The sequence below is a fragment of the Numenius arquata genome, chromosome 5 (genome assembly GCF_964106895.1).
Source record: "Numenius arquata chromosome 5, bNumArq3.hap1.1, whole genome shotgun sequence".
NCBI lineage: Eukaryota > Metazoa > Chordata > Aves > Charadriiformes > Scolopacidae > Numenius > Numenius arquata.
In genome coordinates, this window is record NC_133580.1 from 65,055,501 (window position 1) to 65,076,206 (window position 20,706).

General features: G+C 40.0%; 1 protein-coding gene across 1 annotated transcript in view; it reads right to left on the reverse strand.

Annotated features, from left to right (window-relative positions):
• The window catches only part of SEL1L3 (SEL1L family member 3), a 33,535-nt gene that overhangs the window by 5,549 nt on the left and 7,280 nt on the right, over positions 1 to 20,706 (reverse strand). The window contains exons 5-18 of the mRNA XM_074147763.1: positions 18,000 to 18,055; positions 16,911 to 17,043; positions 16,188 to 16,320; positions 15,321 to 15,464; positions 14,691 to 14,896; positions 12,938 to 13,117; positions 12,005 to 12,124; positions 11,242 to 11,382; positions 10,180 to 10,242; positions 7,331 to 7,507; positions 5,676 to 5,803; positions 5,013 to 5,096; positions 1,947 to 2,037; positions 1,753 to 1,837 (exon numbers count right to left, since the gene is read on the reverse strand). Coding sequence (XP_074003864.1) covers positions 1,753 to 1,837; positions 1,947 to 2,037; positions 5,013 to 5,096; positions 5,676 to 5,803; positions 7,331 to 7,507; positions 10,180 to 10,242; positions 11,242 to 11,382; positions 12,005 to 12,124; positions 12,938 to 13,117; positions 14,691 to 14,896; positions 15,321 to 15,464; positions 16,188 to 16,320; positions 16,911 to 17,043; positions 18,000 to 18,055 — 1,741 coding nt within the window. The remainder of the gene's footprint in view (positions 1 to 1,752; positions 1,838 to 1,946; positions 2,038 to 5,012; positions 5,097 to 5,675; positions 5,804 to 7,330; positions 7,508 to 10,179; positions 10,243 to 11,241; positions 11,383 to 12,004; positions 12,125 to 12,937; positions 13,118 to 14,690; positions 14,897 to 15,320; positions 15,465 to 16,187; positions 16,321 to 16,910; positions 17,044 to 17,999; positions 18,056 to 20,706) is intronic.

Sequence of the window (20,706 nt, forward strand, 5' to 3'; positions counted from 1 at the left end):
TGGGTCACTGACCCAACAGCAAAGACCTGGGAGTCCTGGTGGACAACAGGATGACCATGAGCCAGCAATGTGCCCTTGTGGCCAAGAAGGCCAATGGCATCCTGGGGTGCATCAAGAGGAGTGTGGCCAGCAGGTTGAGGGAGGTCATCCTCCCCCTCTACTCTGCACTGGTGAGGCCCCATCTGGAGTCCTGTGTCCAGTTCTGGGCTCCCCAGTTCAAGGACAGGGAACTGCTGGAGAGGGTACAGCAAAGGTCTACAGAGATGGTGAGGGGACTGGAACACCTCTCTTACGAGGAAAGGCTGAGGGACTTGTCTGGAGAAGACTTGTCTTTTTTGTCTGCAGAAGACTGAGGGGGGGATCTGATCAACACCTATAAATATAAAAATAGTCAAGAGGAGGGGGCCGGTCTTTTTTCAGTGGTGCCCAGTGACAGGACAAGAGGGAACGGGCACAAACTTGAACATAGGAAGTTCTATCTAAACATGAGGAGGAACTTCTTTCCTCGGAGGGTGGCAGAGCCCTGGAACAGGCTGCCCAGAGAGGTGGTGGAATCTCTGTCTCTGGAGACATTCAGACCCCGCCTGGACACGTTCCTGTGCAACCTGCTCTGGGTGGACTTGCTGTAGCAGGGGGGTTGGACTAGATGATCTCCAGAGGTCCCTTCCAACTGCATATCATTCTGTGATTCTCTGAAAAGCAGAAAGACTCCCCTTATGTTACTCATGTGAGGAAGCAATAAAGTAATAAAATCCTTCCCCTGTTGAGCCCAGCGAGTCTTCTCTCCTTTACTCGAATGGAATTACAATCTCACCCCATGAGTCTGACCTTCAGAAGCTTCTCTAATGTAAGACTGCACCAGTGGATCTGCCAAAGGGTCAACCAAACTGCACCTTGCTAAGACGTCTACAACCTCCTCACGAAAGCTAACAGGGATTCTCAGCTCCTGTGGCTTCAGGCTGCATCAATGAGCTTCAGTTTCCGCCCTGCTGTGTATTTAAATGAACAGCTTGAATTATTTTTACACTCCATTTTTCCATAAAGCACTTAAACCTTTTAGTGAAACAATCAGATCAACGTTTTCAAATACTGAGTAATTCTTTTAAAGGCATCAAAATGACTTAATTGCTAAAGTCACAGATGTCGTAAAATTTAATGCTGGAGAAATAAACCTTTTTCTTTTTTTTTTTAAACAGAGAATCCTTTATTTCCCTAAGGCAAGCTGTGGCAGTGTTGATAAACTCTGTACCCTAACAGAAAAAACTCATAATAAATCAGATAAGGAATCCTTTAGCCTTCATTAGTTTCTCATGACTCAATTATGATATGGAAGTATATTTGCTTTTGGATTTTCCCTATGATAAACTGAACAGCATGAATACCTGAAGTCTACTACTACTTTTTTTTTTTTTCTTAGACCTTGAGTCAATTGCTCAGGCTCCTAAATATCTAACCCCTTCTGAGGGCTTAGCTATTTTATTTTATTTTATTCAAATTGTATCCATTTTATGCCACAAAATGGAAATTGTCAGAAACGCTGTGCTGAAACACAACACTTAAAATACATTTTTTTTCCCTCTGATATTTGTATCAAAACACTGAAAAGGAAATGTATGATAAGTGGGGATTACTCTTCCCTTAACTTGCTCATTCGCATGGAAGTTGTAACAAACATAGTTTTTGAAATTAAAAAAAAAAAAAAGAAGCATAGAAAGGTTTAATTAAAATCCAGAAAGAATTTCCTATACATACCAAATGATGGTGCATTGACTTGAGAAACAGAGAAATTGTAGTATCTCCAAACACAATCCGTTGCTAGGTATTTCCTTGCTAGGTCCTGGAAACAAAAGAATGGATCCATTCGTATCCCAGTTAAGAGATTCAGATCACATTATTATTAACAAATATTCCTTTTAGGATACCGAGTTGTGAATACATTTACTTACTGGTCTTTCTTCGCAGATGTGTGCTAAATTTGACTGTGACACTTCAATCCCAGTTTCAGCTGCTAAAACGTAGTGCAGCAGAGCTTCATGCCTAGCGTTAGACAAAATAAATTAGTGAAAAACATAGCAAAAATAACATGCACTTTTGTTAAAGTTTAAAAAAAAAAAAAAAACCACAAACCCACACTAAATACAATGATAAAATTACCTAAGGGCAAATTTTTGGTAGAAGGTTTAAAAGCAAGAGGCTGGCAAACACACGCAACAGCTACATCTCCTGGCAGTGCCTGGTGCAACAAGCCACGCTGGATGGCAAGAATTTGCTGTGTCTTCTCTCTTGCGCTGAAGCCAGATTGGCTCTGGTGTGCAGTCTGAGTGCAAGACTGACGATAAACTCACTGAATTTCACTGAATTTTTTTCACTGAATTTTTAGAGTTGGAAGGGACCATAGAGATCATCTAGTCCAGCTCCCCTGCCGAAGCAGGATTGCCCAGAGCATGTCAGAGCATGTTACTCAGGACGGCATCCAGGCGGGTCTTGAAAATCTCCAGAGAAGGGGACTCCACACCCTCCCTGGGCAGCCTGTTCCAGGGCTCTGTCACCCTCACCGTGAAGAAGTTTTTTCTCATATTTGAGTGGAACCTCCTATGTTCCAGCTTGTGCCCGTTGCCCCTCGTCCTCTCACTGGGAACCACAGAAAAGAGTCTGGCTCCCTCAACCCACCCTTTAGATACTTGTAAGCATTGATAAGGTCTCCCCTCAGCCTTCTCTTCTCCAGGCTAAAGAGTCCCAGCTCTCTCAGCCTTTCTTCATAAGGGAGATGCTCCAATCCTTGAATCATCCTCGTTGCCCTTTGCTGGACTCTTTCCAGTAGTTCCCTATCCCTCTTGAATTGGGGAGCCCAGAACTGGACACAGTATTCCAGTTTTGGCCTCACCAGTGCTGAGTAGAGGGGGAGAATGACTTCCCTCGACCTACTGGCCACACTCTTCCCTACGCAGCCCAGAAACTCGAATTGATATTAAGCCCAATTATCTACTTAAATGCTTCAGATAAAACATTCTTAAAAGACTCTTACCTCCTCCACTTAAAAAAAAAAAAATCCATAATTAACTTAGCAGTGTATGTATCTGTCAAACATTCATCTGAGTACTTCTTTGGTATGTTTTACCCTTTTATTTCTACGACTTGTCTTGTCTTTTTAGACCATGGGCTCTTTGGAACAGGAATCTTCTCTCGTTATATTTGAACGTGGAAATAAAGTAACAGTCTCAGTCCCTCTATGGACTCTACGCACCCCACTGACTGTAAAGCAAGTAATAAAAGCTAATTTTGCATTTGCAGGATAGCAATTCAGTATCACGGTCCAGTGGTACAGCATTGGTCATGATTCCAGAGGTGAATTAAAATTACTACATTAAAAAAACCACTTGGTGTACTTTTTTCCTACTAAAGCTTCGTAATAAAGGGTCACGCTTCCATCGCTCTTCCTCCACAACACAAAGCTAAAACCACGGCAAGTTTAAGGTTTCGACGGTTTGTTTAACCGGAAGCAAATACAGGTAAATATGCATTTGACTTCAAGGAACTTTAAATCAAATTGTGAAAGCAGTTGCCCTTACAGAGTTAGCAGTTGTCACCTCCTGTTTCCCAACTGCTTCTGCACGATTACAAATTCTGCCTTGTACTTTCCCTATAAAAACATCTGGGACAACGGATACCTGGCAGCACAGATGGAATTCAGGATACCGAAGCTGGGAAGTTAGTTCTTCTGATCCTTTAGTCTCAAAGGGTAATTCAGAAAAGAAAGTACATTTGAGGCCTCTAAATCAGTCTCTGAAGATCAAACTACCACGACTAACAGGTGTGTAGAACACATGGCTGCTAACACCAATACATGAAAAAATATTCAGAAGCAAAAGATTTCAACATGAACGTACTCCTAAAACCAGAGATGACTAGGACCAGTAACTACCCATACACTCCCAGTCCCATCTCAAGTGGGACTCCAGCAGGTTTCTCCTCCTACCGGCTGAGACCAGACCTTCTGGGATTTTAATGCTCTACCTGTCACTTGCACAGGACTTTCACGTGACTGTACGCAGCTGGGTGGAGTCACAGGCTTGTACATCAGAACAAGAACACGCTACAAAAATATTAACTCAGAGTTTTCCAGTGTTGAAAAGTCAAGTCAAATCTCAGGACAAACGTCTGTGATGGACTGAATAAAAAGAAGCTTCTTCTAGAAATGGGTTACTCCAGAGCAGTCCATCGACATCTTGTAGATCTCCTAAGCCTGAAGAACTAATTAAGAACTAGCAAGGGGGAGGCTGCAGGCCTAAACGAGCCATTGTCTTAATCACATACGACAGTCTGATGCCTGCACCTACAGCATCTGATGCTCATGCTGACAGGCCGCTGCAAAAACGGAGCATTAACCTAGAGGCTATTTTGAAACCTCTTGGATGGCTGATTGGATATTGTTGCCTCCTGTTATACTTTACAGAAAAGATAATATTAACCATATACAAAAAAAGAACAAATCTGATCCAGCAGCTGGAGTTTTCATGACATGGAATTATAGAGAAGAGAGAAAACAAAGTATGGTTTTAGAACAGACATAATATATGGTTTAGTGATGGTTTTTGTCAGAGTTAGGTTGACGGCTGGACTCGGCGATCTGAAAGGTCCCTTCCAACCTAAGCAATTCTAATTCTAATATTAAAAGTGGAAGACGCTCCTCTGGCTAATCCAGCGCACATTACATGGTACAGTACTACAGGATGAAAATCACAGGCAGCAGATACAACACTATTTCAACAATACAAATTCCCTACAACAAATTCCCAACAATTCTACAAACTCCCTCTTTTTCACTCGATTCTGTCAGAACTGTTGAATTATGCTTTGGGTCAACTTTATGTCAATGGGTGCTTTGCTACCGATTTCGCTGGTGCCGCTATTTGTGGTTTTCTGAAGTGATGCCCCAACGTTAATTATTTTATCATGCTATAAAGTAAGTGAAAAGTAGAAAATGAACTTGAAGAGAACAAAACCAAACATACCATGAAAGTTCCAGATAAGCGTTGAGAGCTTTTCTGATGACGTGACCCAAGTAGCCGTTCTTCTCTGCAATGTGTTTTGCCCAGCTGTAGACAAGAACAAAGAATAATAAATGAACAGCTGAGCTCCACTAACCTTATCCCAACTCACACCAGCTCAAAGGACACAAAGGCATATGGGATCACCTTCTGACTTCTTCCAGCAGACAAACTATGGGATCTCACAGTAACTGCTGCAACAGTCTTGTAACTATTGACTGAATGTTTTAAGAAAACAAACATAAGTTAAGAAGTGCTATAACTAATTATCTGCTTTTTTTCTTGATGTAAAATACTAGTTCTACCACATCAGGAACCCTGATATTTCTTGGAAAATCAAACAAGCACGGCTTTGTTAAATACGACCTCTCATAGAGTTGTCCGATAAAATCTGAGTTGTTCCAGAAGGAAAAGTACAAAAAGTACTCAGCATCTCTCAAAATCTACCGGTCATTTAAATAATACACATATTCATGCGGATCAAACTTTACTGGAGAAGAACCCTTTGTTGAGGAGGTAAGCACCATGAAGTACAAGATACTTAGATTATGGACTTAAAAATCACCAACAATCAAAATAATCCCACCAGAAATATATTCTCCTTTAACAAATGGTTTCATTCCTTACATTACAGCTTTTTCTGGATCTCTAGGGAAGTCTTCCATATTTCCTGTGATGTAGTACAGAGAGCATCGTAAAGTCCCCTCTATGTGTCCTCCTTGGGCAGCTTTATAGAAATAGCGTGCAGCAACTGTCTGTGAAGAAACAAGACACAATTAACAACTCTGCATTATTAATGTTTCCCAGGACTCATTTCATTAAAGGAATTAAAAGAGGCAATCGGCTGATGAGGGCAAGCCAGTTTAACTACTTTTACTGTATTTAGGTGGAATAAATTCCTTTCTTCTAACTTTTTAATAGTTTGGGTGGGAGAAAGGTCTGGTAATATATGGAATGTCACATAGAAAAGTGTCTAAATGTGTCACTAGCGCCTGATAGCACAAGTCCTATGTGCACTGACAGAAATAAAGTTGGTTATTCACTAGGAGGGAGATGAATCCTGAACATGACACCCAGAAGGGGACGTCTCTCAGGGACACTGCTCAGTACGTCCAGCAGAGCACAACCCCAGCACTCAAGCCTCTGAAACTGGTTTATAGAAGATAAAACAGGCTGAGTAGGCAGGGCCAGAGCCGCAGAAGCAGGAGGGCTGTGCGACTCTCCATGTTTTACCCTCAGAAACAGTAATCCATAATGTGAACCAAAGCAGCATACAGCCTGAAATTATTTACTTCAGGACATTTTTAGCCATTGATATATTTCTGTGAGTGATCATGGACTTCTGAGTACCCAGTACAGCCTTAACAAAGGACTTCTCCTTGCCCATTGGCTTTGGTGAATAAAGAAACCTGGGCACTTTGAGGTATACTCTTATAATCCATCCACTCTGAAATGTGTGTTTTGGTCCCTGGGGAAGGAAAATGTGTTTTCCAAATGCACATGTTGGCGAGCAGAAATGCTGACGGTCTGGAGCGTATCCGGATCTTAGAACTCACGCTGGAAACATCTCTTAGCCCCAAGCACAAGGTCTGCATGTATTTATTACAGCCTACCTCACTATGTTTGTGCTGTTGGTCATAAACAACCCAGTTAATTAAAAGAAATGTAACCAGAGTAGATCCCTCCTATTAGGGGAAAATTAATTTTGCACATGTCAATGAGAAAAGTTAATAAATGGGTGGCGTCATAGAAAGACAAACCGAAACACTGCAGTCTAACAGGGCTGTATTAAATAGTTACACCTGCAAGTCTGGCTTGAAGGTCTTTCACTACAGGTCTGAGGTTCACAGAAGCTCTGTGCATTCACCAGTTGAGGGACAAGGTTCCACCGCCTTCATCTACTGTGGAAAGCATCCTTTCCCTATATACTTTCCAATCTAAAACTGGGAGGAAGTGCAAGGATCACACGATGTGAGAGCACACACTATCCTGGCTGGCGTGACTGGAAGGAGCAAACCAGAGGCAGCCCCTGGAGCTAAACCTGCATCTCCTTTGTTTCTAAATCAAAGGAACACAAACACACACACGTAAGTATGACTGAGATATTTGAGTAACATCACTCTCTCCCTAAGCAATCTGATTGAATCCCCCAGTAACACCCTTCTTTGTGATAACAGGCATCAAAATCCAACACAGAGAGAACACAGCACTCTCAAGAATGAAGGAAAAACTTCTAAACTGGAGCCTGATGTAAGAAATAGGACTATTAAATATTTACTCACTTGATTTCTACCAGGCACTCCAGGGTAAATCCCATCTAAATAAAGGACACCGAGGTTGTACGATGCATCTGGATTTCCCAATTCTTCAGCAATTAACCAGTGTTTGGCTGCTTTTCTGTAGTCTCTTCTAAAATTGTGGTAATACCATCCCAATCCATTCACCGCCTGGGGCAAGCCCTTGGGGAAAGAGAACAGCAGTCTCAGGTCACAAATTTGATTCAGCTTTGGGTCACGTCGCAATTCCAATCTGCTCCTTGACTTCTGGTGCTCTCACGACCTTGCTCAGATTCTAGATGCCTGGCACAAGGATGCAGCCAAAATGCCACTCATCCGGGACTAAGGGATATAAAGGTTTTCTCGCTTTAATTCTTCCTTGTGGTCTCAAATTAAGAGCAAGGAATAAGATTCCAGTGTTGTCTTATTCCATAGAGTCTCAGCTGTGTCTGCATTCAGATTTGTACTTGTTGACAGAAGCAAACTATGACTGTTTTTCACCTGCTTCCTCCGCAAAGCCAAGAAGGGGCACCTATTCTCGTGAATGCCCAGAACCTGGCTGACTGGATTAGCAATACAAAACCCCACTTCTTTTAAACTACAACATTTCCCTAAGAATAAATAGGAAGCAATGAACGCAGAACTTTGTGATGTAGCTCTAAAAACGTATTTGACCAACATCATACAGATCTGCTCAAGATAGTGCTACGTGATAGCACTAAGTTGCATCTTTGCATCAATAATTTTGGACCAAGAGGAGGAAACCTGCCTGGGACAGTTTTTATTTTGGTTGCAATGAGTCACTGTCTCCTTGCATAAACTGGTGGATCATATGGTGGCTGTAAGTACGCCAGCAGTTCAAATTACCCTGTACCAATAAACGTGAACATGCTATTTACTCCTATTTTATAATGTATGTTTAATAGCAACCGTGCCAGAACAGCAAGATAAGGTAAAAACTACCTAAAAAAATCTCAGTGCACAAATACAAGTTATTTGCTTGCTACTGTTGGCTTCTACACTGCACAGTCTCCTTCTGTGATCTCTGCAGAAAGAACTGGCTGCAGTTTTCATATGACTGGCACTTACAAAGGCACTCTGAAAAAGGATTCCTTTTCTTTTTAGATTTAAACAGTATTTTATTTAAATTTAATTTTATTTAAATTTATTTTACTTAAAAAGTATTTGAACTTACCCATTAAAATGCAAAAGCAGTTAAACTTTTCAACAATTACAATGTTATTTTTGTATAGAAAATGTGCAGTGGAGCATAAAAAGAATAAAGTATCTGTGTTCAAGGAGAGTAAGGAAATTGTTGTCTCCAGGATGCCTCCTGGAATCTGCCCCTCAGATCCCGAGTCAAGGGACTTTTGATCACACTGTGAAACCCGCTCAGTTTATTCAAGCCTTTCCCAAACAGGTAGCGTCTCCTGTTTCAAAGGAATGACAGAATCGGCACAGTTCTTTTCTGATGGTGGTCAGCAGTGAAGTTCTATTTTCATTGTCAGTGATTTAAGCTCTGGTTCTACAGCTAGGAAGGTATTCAAGGTCTAGGTACTCTTACATTTTTATACTAAGGACCAGATCATGGACCAGAAGATGCTCAGAGGGCTGGAGCACCTCTCCTATGAAGACAGGCTGAGAGAGTCAGGGTTGTTCACCCTGGAGAAGAGACGGCTTTGGAGAGACCTTATAGCCCCTTCCAGTCCCTAAAGGAGACCACAGGAGAGATGGGGAGGGACTCTTGATCTGGAAGTGGTGAGATAGGACAAGGGGTAACAGTTTTAAACTGAAAGAGGGGAGATTTAGATGAGATATTAGGAAGAAATTCTTTCCTGTGAGGGTGGTGAGACACTGGAACAGGTTGCCCAGAGAAGCTGTGGCTGCCCCATCCCTGGAGGTGTTCAAGGCCAGGCTGGATGGGGCTTTGAGCAACCTGGTCTGGTGGGAGGTGTCCCTGCCCATGGCAGGGGGGTTGGAACTCGATGATCTTTAAGGTGCCTTCCAACCCAAACCATTCTATGATTCTATGGCCTGGATAATCTGACTGTACTAGATCATTAAACAGAGTGAGTCTCCTCCTCTGTGGTGCTTGTCAATGCTGCCCCCTGCTACGGAAAAAAACAGAAGGCTTTGGGACATCCAGGTCTTCTCCCTGAAGTAGAGAAGAGCTGGCCAGAGAGAGTGCATGCAGTCTTTTTCCAGTCACCAGCATTCCCTGGAGGAGTTCTGACTCTAAGCAGAGAGAACCAGCCATAAATCACTACTGTTCAGGGGTGGTGAGCCAGGAAGCCACCGTTCTGCATTAGGCTCTTGTGCTGCAGGAATGCACCATCGCTCATTGCAGACTGTGGAAGTACAATCCAGATCTCGGTCTTTACTTTTTTTCATTCACCTTCTGACTTAAAGATGTTCTGTTTTTATAGCAAAGCCTGCTGGCACAGATTTTCAAAGCCGGCAGTCATCCCTACCTGACTCCAGAGAGATCACCATGTCAAAAGCTCAAGCCTGGTAGGCACCCCTATGAAAAAACGTACCTTGTACGGTCTAGAGAAAAGTGCTTCGGAATATGAGGCAAAAGCATACTTCTGGATCAACTATTCACTCCCTAAGCTACTTAGCTATCATCAAGCTGCAAAAAGATATAAGTAGAGAGAATTACTTTTTTTCCACAGAAATTTTGAGTGGTCTAGTCTCCCAGTTTGGGGAAATAACGCTTTCACCATTCACGGTGAAGACACTGGGAGAAGCAACTAGTATTTACACAGAATTATGGTAATATGCGCTTTATACAAGTTCATTATTATTAGCACCTGGTATAGGACTTTTACAATAAAATATTTATTACATTTTACCTTGGCTGCTGCTTTCCTCATCAATTCCAAAGCAAGCTTCGTATTCTTTTTCACACCTTGGCCCTAGGGAATGGTTACGTGAAACAATCATTGCTTACAAATACAGGCTGATGGAAATTCACATATACACATTTAAAATGCATTTTAATATTGACATTATTATTTACGAGGTGTTATTCAGCTTTAAACAGCTACAACAACAAAAAAGCAGCTTTGTGCCCATCCTTAATTCACAGCTTTACAAAATCTCAGTGATTCAGTCTAGGAAAAATTATTTCACCAGTCAATCCGACTGATTTTTATGGGTAAACAGTATCATAGATCTTTAATTTTCGACAATGAAAAGCATTCAAAGGCGCATAGATTGTTCATGATGTGGCAATGAGTAAGAACTCTCAGCTTTCCTGAAAAAGGTTGTCAGAGAGTCTCCAGAGGAAATACACAGATATCACGCTGATGATTTCCATATAAATTAATTCCAGACACGGGTCAAACAGGCTATGGGTGCTCAAAATTAACACAAGCCAAATTTAACCAAGCATTTTGTAAAGAACAGCCCTTCACTGTCAAAGGAATGAGATGAAGACCCAAGGGCTACGCCTGAGTTTAGCCTCTGCTGTCTACTGCTTCTAGCAGGGAAAGAAACAACTGCATGCAGAAACTATTTAATTTCTACTCAAAAAATCCAAATTCCCAGAGATCTAATAAAGGGCATTCTAAGAAAGGATCAAACTTGCACCTACCTCTCTACACCAAGGCCTATGCCTACTAGCTGGTTAGATTTTTGAGGTGACAAGCCATTAGGAAAAATTAGGATCCACAGTTCAAGTGGTATTTTGATCCTGAATCTGGCTACCAACAAAGTGCTTTTAATTTGCCCTTTCAAAAATTTTCGTGCATAACTGGTAAAAATCAACATTAGCTTCGTAACTATTAATTGATTTTCTAAGTAAGTCTAAAAGCACTTGCGTAGAGTCTCACGGCGTGTCGCTGTAGATAACTGACAAACATCCATGTCATAGGAATGATTTTTTTGAAGTGAAAATACGAAATGTGACTTACCTTAAATAACACAATGGCATAATCATATATTAGCACTGGATCTTCTGTTTCCGTGGCACCCTTTGCATACCATTCTATTGCAGCTTCGGGATTTTTTGCCACTCCTTGTTGGCCCCAAAACAGCATCTGAGCCAATCGTTGCTAAAAGAAACCAACATCAGTGCGAATGTTATAAATGCTGGTATTGAAACTGGAATTGCAGGAGTGGACTTTTGCAGGCTTAAACGGATCTTAAATATGTGAAGAAACTACTTATACATCCTCAACAGTTTGAAAACAACTGGTTATCGGGAATATAAATAAAATAAAATAAAATGTACTAATATTAAATCTACCAGTAAGGTTATTTTTTTACAGCTGTCAGTACCACGAAAGCCTGATTTGATTTAAGCGCAGAGGTGAGCGCTAAAGGGGGATTTGATAGATGGAAATGGCTCGGTATTACAACATCTGAGACCAGCAGCAGTAACTGCACCGGGCCAAATGCAAACCTGGGGAAAATGAACAGAGAAGGAGGCCGCTAAGTCTTGACAACTCTTCCCCTTGACCTTGCATCACCGTTACAGCTTTTTGGATGGTCACTGGACATTATCAGATAGAAACAAGGGAAATGGTTCAAACTCATAAAAAAGAAGCAATTCTGGGTGGAAAGAGAAAATGACTGTTTGCTTTACCCTCCTCCACAACTTTCCTACACAGCCTATAGATGTACATACACGATGTGTGTATAAAACCAAGAAAGGGGAAATGCATTACTTTATACCTGTGCAGCTGCATTTCCTCTTGTTGCTTCATGTTTTAACCACATAAAGACATCACCATTTTCTTTTGTTTGAGCTTTTAGCAGTTCATCATCCATCAGCCTTATAGTTTCAACAAATGCCTGAAGAGTAGGTGAACAGAAATAAAAAATTATTATCCAATGAATTCATACATCTGCCACCAAAATGTTGCCCATTTCCTGTTTATCCCTAGAAGCCTGTGATCAGTTCTGGGTTTTAAAATTCTCACCGCTCCCTGCTGGCCAGTGCATTAAGAACCATCCTTACATCCAGTGTAAAAACCATTTACTGTTGCATTACAGTACCAAACTGTAAGTCCACTCTACACTGGAAGGATATGCCAAGACATTTTAATGTAACTTTATCTCATCAGATAGCTATTTAACAGCCCAATCTTTACACTTGCTTATCAAAAAGATAAATATGGAGAGAACAATTTATCTTTTGCACGAACTTCATTATGTTTGGCTACTGAAACAGAAGATAACTGTTTAATAATAATACCAATTAAGCAATTATTATTGCTTCATAAACACATCCAATTATATTAATAATTAAAAATATGAGTGAGGAGTTAGAGCCCAAGACTAAGACTTAGACTTTACTGAAAGACAGGAATGTGGACAGGCTCAAATCCTGAGTATTAACTTTGATTTGGTTTCCCCCTTGCTAAGAAACAGAGTAATGATACCTACATATAATTTGGGGGATTTTGTAACAATCTTAGAATCATAGGATGGTTTGGGTTGGAAGGGACCTTTAAAGATCATTTAGTTCAACACCCCTGCCATGGGCAGGGACATCAATTAGATGAGCTAATATAACTCAAGCCAAAAATGTTCTGGCCACATAATTAATATATGGAAAGTCATTTGCACAGAAAACAAATTCAGATATACTTCTAACTCTTTTACCTGTTCCCCTTTTATATTGTGTTGATCCAACGATGTCTTTATTGCAATATTACTGTAATAAGCATACGACAGCTCCAAATCAAGTGGATAGTTATCGATGCCTTGGTAATGTTTATAGCCAAGATTCATCACAGCAAGTCTCTCATTCCCCTGAGCACCAATCAAACTGTACAGCAGTCCCTGGCAAAAAACCAACAGACATAAAAAAGAACAAATTCACTGCTCATCTCACAAGTTTAGCACTTTGGTGGAGATTTACAGGGAACAGAGTGTTCATACTGGTAGCTGATATACTAGCTATACCACGTAAACAGAGTTACAGAATCAAACACAACCCTAAAGTAGTTAAAATGTCTTCTATATGTATAGAAAGAGCTGAAAGAAAAACTAGACTCTCTAAATACTTTTCAAGTACTGCGCTTATTCTGCCACCACTAAGTGTGCAGCAATTTTTTAATGCCACATTGTTATAGTGTTAATTATACCTTGACACTTTTTATACTCAGCAGTGACTTAACTAGTCACTCATGTCGGCTGGAGTTTTCCCACTGAATTCAGTGAAAACATATGGAAGTTAACAAACAGCACTTGGAAAATCTTACCCTAAGGATCTGACAGGACTAGAAGGATGGGACTTGTGGCTGACAAGGTTTCAGCACAAAGCTCCCTTGAGATACACGTTAATTGGTGCTAGAAATAGTCCAGGTATTGCATGTTTGCCAAAGGCACTTTCAGCACTACTTGTTATTTTTCACCTGCACAGTAATAAAAACAGCGGTGTCCCATCTGCACTGGATATTAAATTGTTTCCTACACTATCTGAAGTGGATCCAATAATGAAATTACTCAGCCTCCATAATTAGCACTAGGTAAACTCCATAATCAGGGTATAAAAAAGGCTCCCGTCTAAGGTTTCTTGTGTTTGAGAAACTGGAGTGAGCTTGGTCTCGGATTGGCCTCTCGGGGGTTCTTCTGATTTAGTGTCCTGTAACCACATTAGGCAAATCTTCTATTCTTTATGAGCATTTTATATTACACTATTATATCATAATTAAATACCTGTTGGCAATTTCAGCACAGCCATCTTCCACTGATGTATAAACACCTCCCCTTTATTTGACCTTGCAATGGAATCGCATGGAAACATTTCAATTATGTGCAACCTGCCTAAAAGGTCAGGAGTTCACATGCTCTCCAGTTGCTCAGCTGAAGCGTGGTCAGTTCTTTTTTTCCAAAAGCAAACTGTTCTGCTGTGGTTGCCTTTAATCATTTGACCACAACATACTCGGTGCCACATTTCTGCACACCGTAAAATGGGACTTCTTTCCTTGACTGTACAATGCAGCCTTTCCACTTTAGGAGATTCGCCTGATGTGAGGCTTTTTTTTATACCCATCTACAAATGACTGTGGGTGACTCCAGTGTTATTACCTCATCCTACCTCCTCAGTGCCTGGGAAAAGCAGTATGTTCCATGCTGTTCACTTTACCACCGTTTTCAGGTCTTACTAAATCACGTATTTCCTTGTTCTGGATGAGCAGGATAAAGATTCCCACCATCAGGACTTCATACAGACTTCGCTGCCACCGGGCTATTTAGGAGAAGCTGTATTGGGGAATCCCTTCAACCACAGCCTGGATCTGAGCCCATTTCACATTTTTTAATTCAATTGATCATAAAGCCATCCTGTTTCTAAATTGCCTTTAAAGATAATTAATTTCACAGTCATAACCAAACATATTAAATACACTACCTTTGTACGATCCACAGGCACACCGAGCCCTGTTTCCAATATAACTGCAAGGAAATAGGAAGCCTTATGGTATCCACAACAACTGGAATCCACCAAGAGAGGAACAGAGGAGCCCATATTGCTCAGGCCATCGGCGCTGGACAGACCCTTTGCAACCTTCTCAAATACCCTCCGGCCGACTTCTAGAACTGTATCACTTCCATCTTCTAACATTAAAAATAAAACACAGGATGCAGAGTTATTGCAAGAGTTAAAATCAGGAAGTGATTTCCCCTCCTTAATTTAACGGGACCGAGACAGTTTCTGTTATTTCTCATGCTGAATGGTATTCTCAATGCAGATAACAAGAGTCCTAGAGATACAAGGTATTACTGAATAGGAAGGGTGAATAAAAATCCGAAAGACCGTCTCAAAGTAAATAACCACTAAAAACATAAGGATATCTCTATTTCCTTCTACATAATAAGCCATCCTTCATTTGCAGCACAACATATAAGCCACATGATGCTCCTTTACTAAGTCAGCTGATATGAAAAAACAAATGTATAAAACATGAAGTAAAGCATACTAACTTACATGACATATATTGTGGTGTTGTTTAAGAACAATAAAATAAAACATGATTACCACCTGGAGCACTGAAATCCATCTCTTGTAACAGTTTGAACAAAGTCTGGTACTTTTCCCTGAGCTCTTTTCCCCACATGAAGGCATCACATTTGGATTTTTCTCCATATTTGTGAATCAGCTCCGAATAATAGTTTTCGTAGTAACCTAAAGAAAACAACATATTTAAGACATGAAAGCTGACTTGGCTGGTCTTTAAAACAAGCTTCTGGTAGGAAAAAAAAAAAAAAAAAAGATGTTTCTAGGGTAAACTGAAAAGTCCTGGGCAAGACGAGCACATCCTTAACACAAATAGTGCTAAAACTCATATGGATTGCACAGGCCCCTTACAAATACGTAAGATTTCTTCTACTCTCTTCCATACTCTGGTCACAACGCATGACAGCAAATTCTAACTGGAAACACAAGATAGTTTTCAGCGCACACACGTAAGCTATGTTATTCTTCTTTCACTAAAGTGGTTGCTTTGGGATAAACCTGTCAATTACTGTGCATTAGGCAACTGTGGCAGAGACCTTCTAGCAAAACCCACCCATTTTTGGGAAAGGGCTTAAAATGCATGTGCCTTTAGGGTCATTTGGAAATGAAACAGAGGCAATCAAACAGCTGACATATAAACCTGAAAGTGTTTCTTTGCCCCTTTATGCACTTGACTAAAAAGAGAAGAAATACTGAGAACATGATTTATGCTCGTATTCCACGGCAAAGAAGTCTTTTCAGGGACAAAACCACCAATTGGCCTTTTTTCTTGTTATGGCTGAATTTAAGTTCACTTTTGATGATTGCTATCAAGGATTCTGGTAAAAGGAAAAAGATACAGATCTCCAAAGAGGACAGTTTAAAATTTGTACCTCATAGATCAATACTTACAATTTCTTTGCACTTTTTCGCCTTGGCTTACAATATTTCTGTACTCATAAACTATTTGTTGAATGTCCATACATCTCTCATAGTACACTTCAATTTGTTCCACTGTTTCTTTGTCATGAAGAGGGTTGGAAATCTATAAAGAGGAATATGATGGATAAATGCCATCTACAGTATCTCTTGCTGTCGATGCTTGGCTGGAAAGAAGTGTTGTAGGCAAAAAAGCTGTTTATAGTAAACAATCTGTTTCCTTTTGTTATCTGGCACATTAACACGATGTGCCAGACAACCTGACGGTGGCCACGGTAGACCAGGACTTCAAACAGTCCACACAATCCAAGAAACCACGGATGAGCTTCCAAAATTGACCAAGGTCTATGTGACTTTTACCACCGAATTCAACAAAACCATAAATTAATCAAACGTGTTCAATCCTGTATCATCAAAAACTCTGGGAAACAAAGCGATACTGAATTAAGTCCTTAAAAACAGATTTAGGAACATTGATTTACATAGTTCTAGAAGTCTTATCTTTTAGCATTTGAAGTAGTAATTAACATTCCTAGATTTCAAAAGAAAATTATCGTATTTTGATTATATATTCCCAAGTACTATTATGCGTCACAGCAAGTTTATCACTTGGTAAAAGCTTCAGCTAAAAAAAAAAAAATATAGCCATAGCTGGCTGCTAATATTTAAACATTTCCAAATACTGTTTTTGTTTACCTGTTCTGTTTCCAACACATTGAGACGATAGTATTTCACAGGTCCAAAGAAACCTTCAATACCATTTACATATCCACTGCCTCCAAGAACAAAGTATCCAGCAGTGTCATCATAATAGAAATCTTCCCTAAAACTTTAGAACATGAAAGAGAAGTAAGCTGGCTACCGAGAGGTACTATGAAAGAAAAAAAAAGGAATTTGTATCTCAGAATTTCTGTACCTGACAGCCTTAAACTCATTGCCAGTATCTTTTTCTTTTCTTATCTGTTTACTCTCAAAATCTATTCTGCAATTTAGTGTAATAAATTCTGGAGTAAATTTAACAAATTGTCTACAAACATAATAAACCAGCAGGGTGTTTTATTCTTCTGACCTGTAGTATCTTCTAGTGTTTTATGCATCATTACACAACCTCAAAGATCTCAGTTCCACCCCTTCCTTGCAATTTTCTAAAATTGGCATACGGAAATCTAAGTTATCTGTCTCCTAGAGTTACTATCTACAAATTTACAATCTCTGGTTTGTAAACCATAGCAGAGAAGGATTAACACTGAAGTCTGCCATGAAATTTACTGTTACACAGTTTCCATATTAAAAGGGTTTTTTAAAATTATTTGCACAAGAAAGAGTCAATATTAAATTACAGTCAAAGAGAACAATTAAAGATCCATTTAAAAAAACCCAATTATTCAGTTGCTTAGAATAAAGGACCGAGCAAGAACATTTTTGGTAGAAATTTCAATGGCGAAATCCTAGTTCTCTGACAGCAACAGCAAAACATCCCTTGACTTCATTTGAAGACTGATCCTAGTGCCACTGACCTTCCAATCAGCTTCTTGTGAGGGTTATCAGACTCCAGTACTAGATCATGCAGCACGTTCTCAACTAGCTCACGGCATTAACAAAATTATTCCGCTCATGTTCAATGCAAGCACAGTAATGCAAACTGGTTTTGAAAGCACAGAGTGGAAAAAGACCACAGACATTTGGAAAAACATTTGTAATCTCAGAAACTTGTGCTCTACTCCCATTTTCCGTATCTGAACACCAACACACGTATTACTCGGGAAAGGGGAAAATGCTGCTTACTTAAAAGACTGGTGATGACGTCGTTTCAAATTCTTCCCAACAGTGCTTACTTCTATCTAAAAGAACACAAAATATTAATTACAATAAACGAAATATTACAAAGTACATTCATTAAGCCACTTCAACTCATAGTCCAGAAGATTACAGCTGCAGCTTGTTCCATCTCCTCTGCAGTAAAGAGCATGGCGTCATGTATCAGATATATGCTAGAAGAATTCAATGGAAAGCGTTGTCTCTGCTCTGTCCCGGTCAACCATGAGCAACGAAAAATAGCAAAAATAGCACAGGTGTTGCCTACTACAGCTATTTCATTCCTGTGTTCAGTTACAAGACATCTGTACTTTGCTGAAGCTTTTATTCTTCCAAAGTGTGAAAGGCTGTTTTGCTTTTAAATAGTAGAGAGGCTAAATGAAGAGAATATTGGTCTCCTCAAGAAATTGTCACTTACAGGCGATAGGACGAGGGGTAACGGTTTTAAACTGAAAGAGGGGAGATTTAGATGAGATAGTAGGAAGAAATTCTTTACTGTGAGGGTGGTGAGACACTGGAACAGGTTGCCCAGAGAAGCTGTGGCTGCCCCATCCCTGGAGGTGTTCAAGGCCAGGCTGGATGGGGCTTTGAGCAACCTGGTCTGGTGGGAGGTGTCCCTGCCCATGGCAGGGGGGTTGGAACTCCATGATCTTTAAGGTCCCTTCTAATGGGAACCTTTCTATGATAATGGCCAACAGGCCATGATTTAAAAAAAAATCTGGTTTCAACTCCTGCTTCTACAGGACATGTACTTTCAGTAGACTTTCAGTACCAGAATGGTTAAAGGAATCCAGATGCTTGAGAAGGAAGACAAGGTAAGATTTTCATACATGTTGGTATTGTAAAAAGTTGCCTAGAGACTCACAAAACAACCCTGAAAAATTTTCTCAAGTGCCTAGGAATTTTTAGGGATTCATCTGCATCTTCAGATGCTCTTAAAATCTGCCTCTTGATTTCTCGATTCGTCAATTTCCCAATCTTCCCTAATTTATATATTTTCTCTCAGATCATGTTGGACTAAATGTATCTAAATCAATAGGAGTGAAATAATCATAGAATCATTTAGGTTGGAAAAGACCTTTAAGATCACCAAGTCCAACTGTAAACCTAACACTGCCAAGTCCACCGCTAAACCATGTCGCTAAGTCTTTTAAATACCTCCAGGGAAGGTGACTCCACCGCATCCTTGAGCAACCTCTTCCAGTGTTTGATAACCCTTTCAGTGAAGAATTTTTTTCCAATATCCAATCAAAACCTCCACCGTTGCAATTTGAGGCCATTTCCTCTCGTCCCATCACCTGTTACTTGAGAGAAGAGAACAACCCCCACCTCTCTACACCCTCCTTTCAGGTAGTTGTAGACAGTGATAAGGTCTCCCCTCAGCCTCCTTTTCTCTAGGCTGAATAACCCCAGCTCCCTCAGCCGCTCTTCTTGTTCTCCAGACCCCTCACCAGCTTCATTGCCCTTCTCTGGACACCAAGTGCCCAAATAACGAGATTCTTCTGTACCTTTCGAGGACAGTAGCATTTAAAACCTTCCTACAGCAAGAGATGTCAGTAAGACGGAACTGAAACACAGCTTTGTTTGTTCCAAAGAATGGTTCTAAGTACTGAAATGTTTTAAAATTTGGTCCCACTTCTTCTTTTTTCCACAAGAGTGCTCATTAAACACTTCATGGCTCCCTCATTTTGTCCAGAAGTGGAAATTTATTGACGACAGGTTTTATCTCACACCTGAATAAATTCCCTCTGCTCTCTGATGGAACAATATTTATTTCTTAATCTAATCGTTCAAGCAATCTTCAAATTTCTAGCAAGTCAAGACTAACGTAACCTGTATCAATATTCACAGTAACTTTCATATTTGCATCTGAAGCTGAGCTTCAAAAGTCAGAGGCTCTTCCCTTTCCCACGAACTTAAATTATCTCTACAATTTAAATAAATTAAACAATTTAAAATTGTCTGCTTTTAAGCAAAAAAAGACAGATCTGGGTTATAAAATACTTTTTTCACTTTTCCTTTTAACAATATATTTAAAAGCATATTATATTAGAAGTAAATACACATTTCTACCTGATTTTCTTGCAAGACAATCAATCTGCTCACCACTTACATACTTAAAAAAAAAAAAAAGGTGGGGTGCAAAAGGAACAGCAGTAGTTTAGCCTGTACGTTGCTCTCCAAGTACAGCACTGTTTCAGCTTTATCAGTCATTCACCTCGTACTTTAAATGTGCTTAGTTGTTCTTGCCATTAATTAGAAATTATTTTTACAATTAAAAATGTAATCTATCCAAGCATTTTCAGGGAGAAAGAAATTGAGAAATAGAAGACTAAAGTTTTTGGTTATTTTCACACCCTAATATCTTAATAGCTGGAGGTTCAGACAAGAACTTGGGCAGGGAGCCTGCGTTTTCAGAGCTGTTTTTGGAAGGTTTTGTGAAAAAAACAATTGTGATTTGCTAAAATGTAAATTATGTATTTTATCTACTAAAGAGGGATACTGCAATGTTTTTTTGTCTTTTAATGGCAGTCAATCCTATGCCACTTTGTGAAATACGCAAAACAGCTGACAGGAGGCATGTTCAGTTTCCAACACATCTAGGCAAGCAGCACGCTGCCGTACAGATGCCCAGACATTTAAATTTTCATATCAGGGTGGTAAAAACGCCTAAGCC